Source organism: Copadichromis virginalis, linkage group LG7, assembly GCF_057382275.1.
Source record: "Copadichromis virginalis isolate Kocher_CV1m ecotype Utaka linkage group LG7, C_Virginalis_male_GT1.1, whole genome shotgun sequence".
NCBI classification, from domain to species: domain Eukaryota; kingdom Metazoa; phylum Chordata; class Actinopteri; order Cichliformes; family Cichlidae; genus Copadichromis; species Copadichromis virginalis.
Genome location: NC_140624.1, coordinates 55,876,900 through 55,890,504, shown reverse-complemented (window position 1 = coordinate 55,890,504; position 13,605 = coordinate 55,876,900). Strand labels below are relative to the sequence as shown.

Sequence of the window (13,605 nt, the reverse complement as noted above, 5' to 3'; positions counted from 1 at the left end):
AAAGTGACAATGAAAAGAAAACAAAAACTCTTTTGTTTGTGGAATTATTAAGCAGTTCATGTAATTTTTATTCATTTTGCTTGATGGTTAAAATGATTGAAACTTGAAAATAATAATAGAATATTGAGCAAAGTGTGTTAGTGGTTTAAGTCCTTAATTGCTAGTGTGAAAAAATAATTCAGGACAAAGTACCTCGTTAAATTAGTTAGTTAAAGCACAAAGTTAACATAAGTTAATATGAATAAACTGTGCAGTTAGATTTTAAGTAAATGATATGCAGTTGACTGTATGTCCAGAGCAAAATAAGTTTATCACATGTTGAATGAGTATATTAAACATCACAGTAAGTTTAAGAGTTTGTGCATGGACTGTATATCAGGCATTTATTAATGATGTAGAAATCATCACTGTACCTTTCCTGAAATATTGTTATTTTGTTTTGATGGTCATTCTGCATCCTGTAGTAATAGGTAGCCTACCAAAAAGTGCAAAGTATAAAAGATGGATATAGCCACCATGACATCACCAACTGGCTGGTGAGGTTCAGTTTGAATCCTCGGGTTGAGTGTTCATGCTGTCACCGTCTTGGTGTTTTGAAAGCATGTATGACAAACTAGAGGTGGATCTGACTGTGAAACCACATTCTTGTTGTCTAATCAGTTGTTAGTCACAAGTTAGCTTAAACTGAAAAATCTCTTTTTCTGATATATATGGACTAACGTGCACTAAATGTTTTATTTAATATGACTTAAAAAGTATAATTAAGACAATAAATACATCAGGAAAGTATTTGCAGAGGTCAGGGCAGAGGATCATTCTCCCAAAGAAACTGGAGTATTTCTGCTACCACAGGTAACGCCCCCAGGGGCCACAAAAAAATGCATGTTCATTGTAGTTATGGCTATGATTTTCAGACCTGGACGCTATGGCCATCATGAACTCAGTAATGGAATACCAGCAATATGCAAGTAGTATCATGAAAACTTCTGAGTTATACATCAGGTCAGATTAATTCCCCACCATCAGTCCTTTCAGTTGTTAACATCAGACTGGTGTTATGTAGTCGTGTTGGGTAAGAAAAGGGTTTACAAAAACATCTTTTATTCCTACAGCTGTGAATATTTTAAATAAGATGTCATGGAAGATGGTTATTTTAATTTTGCTTTCATTTTGAAGACTTTTTTTGGTTGTCATATTCTTGTATTATTACAGACTGCAATTTTTTTACTCTAAAGCCAAATGTGCCAAATATGAATTTATGTTGCTTTGTGACTATTCTATTCTATTCAGCTCTATACTTCACTTCCTGTTCCCTAATGCCCTGTTCCCTAATGCCCTGTTCCCTAACACACACACACACACACACACACACACACACATGTATATATATATATATATATATATATATATATATATATATATATATATATATATATATATATATATATATATATATGGAGAACTGACCACTGACCAGAGAGGTTTAAGATTACACCCATCACCGGGTCACGCTTCGGTAACAAGCCCACATTGTTAGAGCCCACATTTAATTTTAGTGATGGAAAATAATAATATCTTTTTATCCAAAATATCAAAGCAAATAGTTTAATACAAAATACAATGGAGTGCAGTTTTATTACAGTTTAAATGCATTATGTGACACATCTGCTTAGATACTCAGTTGAAAAACATAATTATGTTTAAGGATAAATTATAAAATATCAAATAATAACTGGCATTTACAGAATTTCTGATCCAGTTAGCATCACATTCAATAAACAAATAAGCACGTTATTACCAACTATCCTAATCTTGAGTGGAAGAATAGTAGAATGTTTAAATAGAAATATTATAATGATTATTGTGCTTACATGTCAAACGCTAGTTTATTTTTGCAGCAGAACTGTAACAAAAGGCAATAAAAAATGGTCTATAAGCACATTTTATAAAACATTTTCTTCAAGAAACAATTATGTCCCCCCCCCCCCCCCCCCCCCCCATTTCGGCTGAAGAGTAAATATACCCTGTTCTCTAAATTAACCACGTGCCTAAAGGTGAGGCAGGGGGTTGTTTGAACAGTAAGTGGTGTTTCATCAGGTCCCCATTACTGTGATAGCATTATGCATAATTCACGTGGGGCTTTAAAGGACCCCTGGAGTCACAGCATGGCCTCTTGGGAGTTATGAAGGCTCGTTTTCTGCAGAGTCAAAAATTATACAATGTTGGTATGATGGAGATAGAGAGAGAGAGACTAGGAAGCAGAAAGGAAGAGAGGGAGATGGACCGTGGCCAATGATCAGCAAGCAGAATAGCTAAAGTAGAGAGATAGAAGAGATTTCATAAAGGCTACTCATCACAGGCCGATAATGCGACCATGTCACCGAGGACGATCGGAGAAATAAAGCCGGATATGAAGCAAGAGGTGATGAAGAGCCGCCAGGTGGTTTAGACCATCTATTCATTTTATTCATTAGTCCGGGTCATTTGATGGAAGCGCCGGCGGGGAGAACGGGTTATCGGGAAGCTTTAGATCATAGCCTGAAACACATTTTGTCCTCAATATGAAGTCGAAGTCCAAAATCCGCCAATAGCGGGAGCTTGGGAACAAAACCGAATTCGTAGGTCGCATGTTTTAAATAATTATCTACATCTCACGTTTTCCCTCCCTTGATGTTCTCGAACGGAGGTGTGTGGAGAACAGAGCGATTCGACCCTGCAGCCGATGCCCGGAGAAAAAAGCAGCCTGTGTGCAGGCAGCTGTGGACAACAGGAAGGTGGTACCCACGAGTCGGTGTTTATTATCTGGGATCTGACTCCGGAGGCACGTCGCTGAGGTATGGGCTGCGCTCCCAGTATCCACGTCTCTCAGAGCGGGGTGATCTACTGCCGAGACTCAGACGAATCCAACTCCCCCCACCAGACCACCACCATCTCTCAGGGCAACGCAACCACGCTCCACGGGCTCTTCATCAAGACCGATGCGGCCGAGACCATCCCTTCCGTCATCACCTACCAGAGTCGGCACTCGCGCAACAACTCGTGCCGGGATCGCAAGGAGAACAGCGGAGGGCACATCCGCATCGAGGCCGAGACGCAGACCAGCCACACCAGCGTCAAGGTACAGTGGCTGTGACAGAACCGAACATGGGTGTGCTGGCATATGGTCACCGCATCAGCAGAGTCGTGAGTGAAAAGCGCACTTGCGAGAGGGCCATTGTTGTTGTTGTTTGTTAGTTGATGAGGCCCAAACCTGTGGGTCCGGGATTAGAAATCTGGCTGCAGTTCATTCAATCCCTCCTCATTAATTCGCCCTGTGTCAAGCCATGCCTGCAGCCAGCCATGTGTGTAACAATGATGATAATTGAATGTATGACATATGACAGTTTGCCTTACTAAAGGATCTGGTGTAGGCAGGGTGTTATGCTGCATAATTGCATTTTAATGCACAAAATGTGTTAATCTTAAGAATGAGCTTACACGTTGACTGAGGACTCTGTAGCAGTGTGTAACACAGTAAGAAGATAAGGGCATTTTAAGTTTCTATTGAAGAGTACCTGCAGAAGATGGACCATATTTGTGTTTAGTATTTCTTTATAACACGTGTTTGCACCACACTCCACTTCATTGCATCCACAGGAGAGTTATAATTGCTCATAAATGCGTTACTAAGCACTTATACATGATTACATATGTACTCTGCAGTGTGTTATGAAACCATGTTCTATATAAGTACTACAGAGTTTTAAAGGCAAGAGTTACCAGAAGTTTTTACTTTACAAAAAAACCCAAACTCGGGTCTAGCTTTCCCTGAAATCCCCACTTAGCGTGTTTCTCGCCATCAGCCATCTCTTGTAGTCTAAATCTGTGCTATAAGAAAAGCTTGTTTGCAGGCTTTTGTTTATTATCTCTGAGTACAGCCCCAAAGCTCCAGGCAGAGGTTCCCGGAAGCAGACAAAGACGTGAAATGAGCAACTGTACATGCAGTGGGTCAGTACTTCAGCAACAAAATGCAAAGTGTGTTTCAGATTGCCTAAAGACAGAGGATCAGCTCAGATTTGATAACTTTGGTTTATATCCTTTATATCAACCCCATTTATGACACTGTTTGCTTTAAGATGTGTAAAAACCTATTAATCTAATAAATTAAGTCATTATGAAGAGGATTATTATTTGAGTCATCGTGGAAAAAAGAATTAATTGCTATTAATTTAATGTAATAATCTGTAATGCAGGAGTCAAGCTTTCGGAAACAGCCACATTTTTGTGGATAAGTACATTAAATGTATTTCAAAGTTTTCAGAGAACACGTTTTTTAAAAATAAACACTATTTTTTATACTGAAAAAAATGGTAAGCGGCTCACTTAATCAACATATTGCAGATATTTAAAACGTTGATAACCACGTGAAAACTGAGACAAAACTGAGCACAGCGCTGCTCTGCTCTGCTTAGCAGTTTTCAAATCTTTTCATGAAGTTCGTGTGCTTTTTACTTGATGAAGGATTTCTCTCATGAGGAAGCATGTGAACAGATACTTCTTCATATTTATGATCAAACCCCAGAGGATATAACTGTGTTTTGCTAAGAAGTAGTCTAGCAGATGATCGTGTCATCAGACTCTGAGAATACATTAACCCATTCAGGCCTGGATGAGATTCAGAGACTTTTATCTCTGAGGCTAGCATGGTTCCAGTTGTTTTTGATTGTTCATATTAAAAAGCTTTTAAATTGTCCTTATTTCACATTTGTGGATAGTCTTTAACACTTTTCATTCATTTTTCCTGATATTTGTCTTGTCTGCTCCTAATATGGAAGAAATTTGGCACGCGTGAAACGACAAGACATCTTCACAAATGACATGAGTCATTCCCACGAATGTAAACATTTAGTCACCTTAACCTAGACTTCTTGCCAGGAGCTGGAATTATAGCAAACAGTTTGGTAACATTTAGGTTCAGCAGTTGAGTACTTTTTATAGATTTGTGTCATGAGTTAAGTGTAGCTCAGACAGTGTGTGTGTGTCCTGGTTTGTCAGCAGTTCCTTACCGCTCTCTCTCAGTACCCCCCTCCATGACTGAGACAGGATCAATGATGCCATTTATTATTAAAGCCATCTGCCTTACCCTGCAGGATCTTGATCATCTGACACAGTGTTGATCACACTCCTGTGTGTGTGTGTGTGTGTGTGTGTGTGTGTGTGTGTGTGTGTGTGTGTGTGTGTGTGTGTGTGTGTGTGTTTATATACACCAGTCATTTGTTTACCCCTCTGGTCAGTACATCAGGAGTGTGAACAGTCACATGTAAAGAACCGGTACTGGTTTCCCCACAGGGCTTTATGCCAAGGCGCTGATTTAAAAAAGGAATACACCAACAAAAGCATGAATTGGCAGATTCTCACAATCAACCAGACACATTTTGTTTAGAACACAGACTGTATTTAAAAGATGGAAGTAATTTTTGTGACGTGACCCACTGGTTCCTGGAGTCTGCAACTCCTCTTTGTTGGTGCTGATGGTTTCCAAGGTCACAAGGGACCATATTCAGACCATAGGGTGAAGTGCAAAATTATCAGCTTATGCTAGCAAACTTGGTTAGCAAGGTGCATCTGCATTACACAGACTCACATTTCTGCTTATACTGCAGAGAAACAAACTTAAATACCGGAATCCCAGTCTTTGTTTCAGACAGCACGCATGTTATTTGTTAGATAATTTCATTGAAAATGCTCAAATCAGCGCAAACACTCTAAAGACGGCTAGTTCACTAGTACGTTATGGTTGTCAGTGTTGCTCATGCAAATGTCAACTTGCATAGTAGCAGATGCTAACACATTTGGTGTTGTTTCGGCACCTAGTTTAGTTTCGGTAACCCAGTGTTAGAGGCTGGGTTAGAGACACAAATGTACAAATAAGTTTGTCTTTACTAGCATTTAATAACACTTCAGGGTAGGGGAATAGAGATTGTCAGATGACAGAGAGGGAGTGTGCCGCATCAGTTGGAAAAGATGAGACGTTCTGAAGAAAACTGCAGAAAATCCCACGTACCTCAAGCACTGCATTTCTGCAGGTTGATGTCACAGTTGGCATCCGCAATGACCAACACAACAATCATAACCACAACTATAGAGACTTTAATTAGAGGACATGAGCCATAGCAGATACGATCTGCCCATATTAGCACTCCTGTTAAAAAAGAGGCCATGCCTCTAACTCTAGGCCTTAATTGTTAATGATATATTATTTAATGAATTCTATATTGTTGGAGCAAATCGGCTTTAGAGGCCAAAAACCTTTGTACCAGGCTATGCATTATTTACATGTTATAACGTGATAGTCCCTGGGGATTGACTCATATTTAACAAGTCCAACGTGGATTAAACATGCAAAAATTCAGCAATGATAAAGTTCTGTGTTCTTAAAAAATAAAATAAACCAGACCAAACCCAGTTAACACAATTCTTATAAATTCATGCCAGTTTGTAGAAGGTCTATTTTAAGTTTTTTCTTTGGCAAACAAAAGTGAGATCAGGATTGGAACAGAATGTTGCTGCTGGTAATACATAAAGTTGTAGGTCAGCAACAAACAGACCAGTGCTATGATGAGAAGATACACCATATAATTTGTGAAGATGCAATTTATTCTGCAAAGTCAGCATATCTAATAAACAGACAAAACACATAATAACCAAGAAAATGTTTATCATATAAATTGTGAGACTGGATCCATTATACTTTGTTTCATTGGCTTTCCAGATTGTAATTTTGATTTACACATGACAACTGTGCAAGTATGCACACCAAACCAAAGCTAAGCATACACAAACCTCACGTCCTTTGTAATGCATCAAAACCAAAGCAAGAGCCCTACAAGCATTAGAGTCCCTCCTCCTCTCTAATTACTCTTTAACTCAGATTATTGATTTCATTTAAACACATCAGTGATGTCTTGCATAACAGTAAGAAGTAACAATGTAACAATTTATTTTGGAGAACTCGTACATCCACTGCAAGCTCTGTGTTCTCTTTTTATTTTAGGTATGAGCCTGTTTTTCACACTAAAAAACAACTTTTTTTTGCCATAAATATAAGATTAAAAACATAAAAATATATAATATAATATATATATAAAATATAATATTAAAAACATTCAAATGAGCTTTTTGTTTGGATGGGGGGTGGGAAACCTATGTCAGTGTTTTACACAGCACTGATGCAGCAGTGAATTTTTTAGCTGTTTGTAAGGATGACAGCACTGAACAAGTGAATCGTAAAGTCACAGATGGGAAAGGCCCATGGACATCTTAATGCAGAGGTTCAAGAAGAAGAATTCAACAGAAGCCTGCATTACAAAGCAGGATTAGGGGCTTAGCGAGCCAACTTCAGTTTTAACCCTGGGTTTTCTGTGTTACCAAGGTGGGTTCATCGTCACAGTAACACGTTTAGCCTACTCGTGAAGAGGTTTTGCTTGAGATAAGAGATCATCGCATACAAAACCACTTCAAATTGGCCAGTCAGTTCTCTGGCACATAGTCTCACCATTCCTGAAGTTAGCCTACTTGCCAGTTCTTCTCATCTTTCCTTCGTTGATTTGAGTAGAATCACACAATAATACAGCACTTTTATTATACACATACAAACACACTAGCACAGCACTGCTGTGGCTGTCTTGCTCTGGGTCTGCACTATGTGATCAATCTCTTCATATTTTTCTAATATAGTTTTTCTTTATTTACAAAATATGCTGCTCTGCTGCAGTTAGACTTATCATGTTTGTAAGTGGTCATATGTAGTTATGTATTTGCATGCTCTTGTAGCTAGATTAGGTAACCCTAAGTTGATATATTGGGTTTCGTTTTCTAAGGTTTTACATGTCAGAATATAATAAAAATCATCTTAAATCTTATAGATACTAAATAATAGTCACAAAGTATTGTAGTGTCATTATTTATTTAACAAAAGCTGAGCCAAAATGTAGAAACTATGAAAACTAACTACACCCCGTGATTCATTTGCTTGTAGAACCACCTTTAGCAGAATAGCTTGAAGTAACTTGAAGTAGTTTTTCTCTGTATGACTTCATCAGTCTTTCATATCACCATGGAGGAATTTTGGCCAACTCTGATTTACAACATTGCTTCAGTTCATTGAGGTTTATGGACTTTCATTTATGCACAGCTTTCTTTTTTGATCAGGCTCAGCTCTAGATTCTGACTGGGCCATTGCAGCATTGTGATTCTTTTCTTTTCCAGTTATTCTGTTACAGATTTTCTGGTGTTTCTTGGGATAATTGTCCTATTGCACGAAGCCTTTTTGGCTGAGCTTTAGCTGTTGGAAAGATGGGCTCACATTTGACTCTAGAATGCCTCTAGAGGAGTTTATGGTCAACTCAATGACTGCAAGGTGCACGGGACCTGTGAATGCAAAACAAGCCCACACCATCATCATAATTAACACTGTTTGTGCTAATATGCTGTGTTTGGTTTTCACCAATCATGTGCTGCCATGTTATTTTTAAGAGGGAAGAGGCTTTCTTCTGGCAACCCTCCAAAACAAGCCATACTTGTCAAGTGTTTTTCTAATTGTACTGTCTGGCTTATTTGTACTGAACTTTAACATTTCACATGCTAACTGAGGCCTGTAGAGTCTGACATGTAGCTCTCAGGATTTCTGAGCATTGGGATCAATTTGCTGGTACATCCAGTCAGCGGATTATTAGGAACTTGAATGTGTTCCACTTGTGAAGAATCTTTCTCTGTCTAGAATCATGGACTTCAAATTGTTTGGAAATTACTTTTAATCCTTATCAGACTGATGGGCAGCATACATTCCTTTTTTAAGTTCATCGGTAATTTATCTTCTCCTTGGCACTGTGTTAACACACACCTGAATGCTTCAGGCCAGTAAACTACCTATACTTCTGTTTTTGTAGAGGAGCTCACCCTTGCTGATGATCAGTTAATCAAGTGCATTTAATTGCAAGATGAAGCAGTGAGGGTGTACTTAGCTTTTCTGTGTTATTTATTTAGTTTTTTTCTATGGTGACTGAGCAGTACCAGGAACAATCATGCTTAAATACTGAAATTGAGTGGTGAAATGGTAAACGACTGTATTTTTTACTCCACATAAAGTTGACTGAAAGCTCCTCCTGCTTGAGACCTACAGGATGATGCAGGACTTAGGTTGGGTTCCCAATCCACTCATGTAAGTTGGAGAGTAACACTACAATAGCAACCTCCTTAAGTCCCAGCATATAAATAGGAACAGAATAAACTAAACAGTTCGCAGTTACATTGCAGCTGAAACAGGGTGAATGTTGATACTGTTAATATTTACAGCTCCAGTCAAATTGGACTCCTCAGTCAACATGGCGTGAAAAGTGTTGGACTCAACCCGACTCAACCTTAAGGCAAATACCTAGATCGTTACATAGAGGCATACTGAGAAGCTTTGATTTTGACCGATTTCTTCAAATGCTGTTCTGTGTGGCAGCTCTTTGAGTGCCAACCTGCTTCCTAACAATGACTAGATTAACATGTAATGTTTAACTTATTCCCTGACATTAACTAATAACATTGACAATTCTAATAAAAATATCTTAGCATGTTTTCAAAATGCTAAATTATGCAAACCAAACATGATAAATCCAGAAACGTGATCAAGAGCTGTTATTCTCTACAGTTCTACAGTTTGCTGTTACTTGTAGGATGAACCTAACACCTAAAGGTAGCAGTCAAGAAGTTTGTTCAGACGACAGCTTTAAGCCACGTCAAAATATCAGACTCTCACTGAAAGCTTATCATTGACTTCATGCTGTGGACAGAAGTCTAACAGATAAGACAGAGGCCGACCTCAAGTCCATGTAGACATTCTAAGAAGGCCACTTCAGTGCAGATAAGGTGAGGCCTTGTTGCAAGGACTGTGATTCATGCAGACACCAAGGCCTGGTGTTAACAATGATGAGGAACCTAATTCGATAAGCACCAAGTGTTTGGTATTTATCTGGCAATATACAAAATGAAAATCCAAAACATTTCTTTATTGGTTTCGATAAACTTGAAAGTGACATAATGCATAGAAGCAGAAAAAAAGATTTATCCCTGCTCTGAAGGACACAGTAACGTCATTCTGTATCACTTCTGATTTCTAAACAGTCTGACTTTCAACAAAAGAGCCACTCATAAGGTCGAATCTACACGAGAAATTCCCCCGCTTTGTCATTACTCAAAACAATTACACTCTGGCCCGTAAGCGTTTCTGTTCTCTAGCCATGCTGTAAACTAGCCAGTCATCTTCATAATCTAACATCAACAGAGAAAACACCTTCAAAGGACCACATCAAACATACACTAAGTTTGTTACGTTTATTGCATTCTGGGGAATAAACTGTTCAATTAAATGTGCTGCGAAATGTTTGATGGTCCTTCACAATGAAAGCAATGTTTGATCTGTATCATAACAATGTGTGTACAGTATATGCAATGACATTATATACCTGGCCTCAGGAAACAATTAAGGGGTTATTTATATAGCACCTTTCAAAGCCAACATTACAAAGTGCTTCACAAAAACAAAGACTGAAATTACTCCAAGATGAAGGCAGCTCCAACGTTCAGAAGTTTGTAATTAGTCGAAGATCTAAGTCATAGGCTTAATAACCGAAGCCATTTTTAAGGGGGGTGGGAAGGAAGGGCTGTGTGACGTGAAATATTAGGTTTGTGTGTTGTATGTTACTTTGTGGTATAATTAATTTAGCAAAATGTGTGAAAAAACAAAAATAAAACAAAAACCAATAAACCGTCCCTTTTCAGGGGATTTTTGTTTTGTTTTGTTTCCCATTTTTGCTTGGAAGAAAAGAGACTCAAATGATTATTCATATTAACTATTTGTATACTTATCTATCTACTGCTGAGTTGTTCTGAATTTTGTGAACACTGGTGTCATGTTTTAAAATGCCAAATCAAACACTATATACAGAACCACTGCATATTGACTGTCAACTGGAGAGTATAACATCACATTTTGGGGTGGCTGTAGCTCAGGAGGTGGAGCAGGTCATCTACTGATTGGAAGGTTGGTGGTTTGATCCCTGTCTCCCACTTGTCTGCATGCCAAATATCCTTGGGTAGTTAGTAAGCGCTTAAAAGCATAGGTGGGTGAATGTGGTATGTTGTGTAGAGCACTTTGAGTACTCCGGGAGAGTAGAAAAACGCTATATAAGAATCACTCAATGTACATTTTCATGAAAATCAAAAGAGATTGGATTTTTAAAAGCACATAAAAAATAATAGTCACTTTGTGTGTGACGATGTTTGTGCAGTGTTGTTCAGATTGGCTCGCCCATTAAGGAGGAGATAGGGTACATATACTACATGTACATATACAATTATAATAAGTTATACTCTGTAGTTTTTTGTTTGTTTGTTTTCCAGAGTTACAGATATCCTTGAAAGCTCACTTAAAACGTAACCAGCAATTCAGTACAGCAAAGTAGCTTATTTGTCCATTGTGATCATAGATACTAGCATACACTATATGGGCCACACGTCTTAATCTTTGAATTCATGTGTTTTTAGTCCCATTGCTACAGTTAGTCAAAGACCTGTCCGTGCAGTCTGCCTTTCAAAACATTTTGAAAGAATGGTTTGTTCTAAAGAGCTCGCTGAATTTGAGTGTGGTGCTATAATAGGATTCCACCATTGCAACAAATCAGTTTCTTCAAGTTCTTCAAGAAATCAAGTTTCTTCACTCCTAGATATCCTGCAATTAAGTGTAAATGGTATTTTGGAACCACAGCAACTGCCAAGTGTCAGAACACAGAAAGTTACAGAGCGAGGTCATTGAGTGACTGTTTAATATTGCTAATTTTTGCTATTACACTATTGTTTCCACTGTAATCGCCATAATAAGATGTTATGAAAATGTGATATGTGTTTAAATACTGTAGATCAATAAATCTTTAAACCCCTATTATTCATTTGTGTAATCAACAAACATTGTTTCTTAATTTCTTTACATCGCATGAGGTAGTGGGACATGCAGCATAATTTGGCAATTAATTATGGCCTGAATCAATAAACAGAAATGACTTGATTATTTTTTTTGTTAATTTGTGTTGTACTGTACGTTGTACAGCAGCAGCATCCTTTTACAGTGTTTAGCTCTGTTTACAAAGAACATATTACTGTAATTTAGTGTATTTTTGTGCCATTTTGTTAAAGTGTATCTTTGCAGTATATTTTGCGACTTGTTGCTGTAACAGTGTAGTGTGTAAAAGTAGATTATGATTTTTTTTAAAGGTTTTAACAGAGCAAAAGTTCTGTACAGGAGCTATACAAGAAGATTGTCCTAAAACGACCTGCCTGATTTCTGACAGCTGCTGGTACTATGGGACATTTAATTAAAACCAATAATTTATTTTATCTTGTTCTTGAGAAAAGGCTTATATGGCTTGTTTCACAAACCTGGACATGACAACTGAATACTTTATAAAGAAGAGTGAAAAAACTTTTACCTTACCTTTCTGCCAGGACACTGGCTGCACGATATAATTCAACTTGTATTACAGCTGCATTACATTGAGACTGAGCTTAAATAAACATATTATGCTGTAGTTGCTTTTCAGTTCAGTGACTTTGAGAATCCTCTGTTCCCTCTCTGTCATTCTACATATCCCCAATGATGGCTTTCCTTAACACTTCTTCCATCATCTTCTAACTAACTTAGCTGACTCATCCTTCTCCAAATTGATCTCTCAGCACTGGTTAACAGTCCCATTTCTACTGCCTTCCTTCCTGTTCTGTTTCACATCTGGCTGTATCGTCCTCAAGTAAAACAAAATTGCTCGTATACTCAAGAAACCAACACTCAAACCCAATTATATATTTTGAAACTGGGCTTCTTGTTGTCACTGAAGCACTAAACAATGACTCATTCCCCTCAGTCTTCTTATAACTACGTTTATGCTTTTAACACCGAGCCACCAGATGCTCTGAGTCTTTCCTACCAACTCTGTTGGGTCATTTCTTACTTGGTTGACCTTGTTTCTTTGTCCTGTTAGACCACACTATGTAGATAGTGATCCCTGCTCAGCTTTCCAGGAATGTCTTTGTGCTTAGACACAAACATCTCTGATGTAAGGACCACAAGTGTGAGACAACACAGTCCTGCATGTCTGCAATGTTAAGTTTAATCCACGTATTACTTTTTACAGGTGCTTTACAGTAACAGCGACTAGTTCTCTTCTTACTGTGAAGCAGAAAAATCACAAAGCACTTTGCACACCTGCTTTGCATTTGCTGGAAAATGACAGAACTTCACCAAGTTATTACTGAGAAAAAATTAAACATATTGTCTCCACTATATTACAATCAGGCATTCCATATATAACTCTGTCTCCCTCTCTCTCTTTCTGTGCACATGCTTTATTATTTTTTCAAGTTAGTAGTTTTGCTTTAGTTGAAAATGCACATGCTCTTGTGCATGAGTAAACTGTGGTACTTTGTCATTTGCAAGACAACATGGGACAATGGGTGTTTTTCTGTGTGTGCTTTTATGGGGGGGTTTTTTCAGCCTACGTGGCTCAGAGGTGAAACAGTGCTGGACTTTAT

The 13,605-nt window shown here is 38.1% G+C and overlaps 1 protein-coding gene across 1 annotated transcript in view; it reads left to right on the top strand.

The window, feature by feature from the left end:
• The first annotated feature begins 2,169 nt into the window (after window positions 1-2,169).
• Window positions 2,170-13,605, top strand: part of pde8b (phosphodiesterase 8B) — a 45,562-nt gene continuing 34,126 nt past the window's right edge. The window contains exon 1 of the mRNA XM_085464305.1: window positions 2,170-3,118. Coding sequence (XP_085320431.1) covers window positions 2,837-3,118 — 282 coding nt within the window. The 5' untranslated portion in view covers window positions 2,170-2,836. The remainder of the gene's footprint in view (window positions 3,119-13,605) is intronic.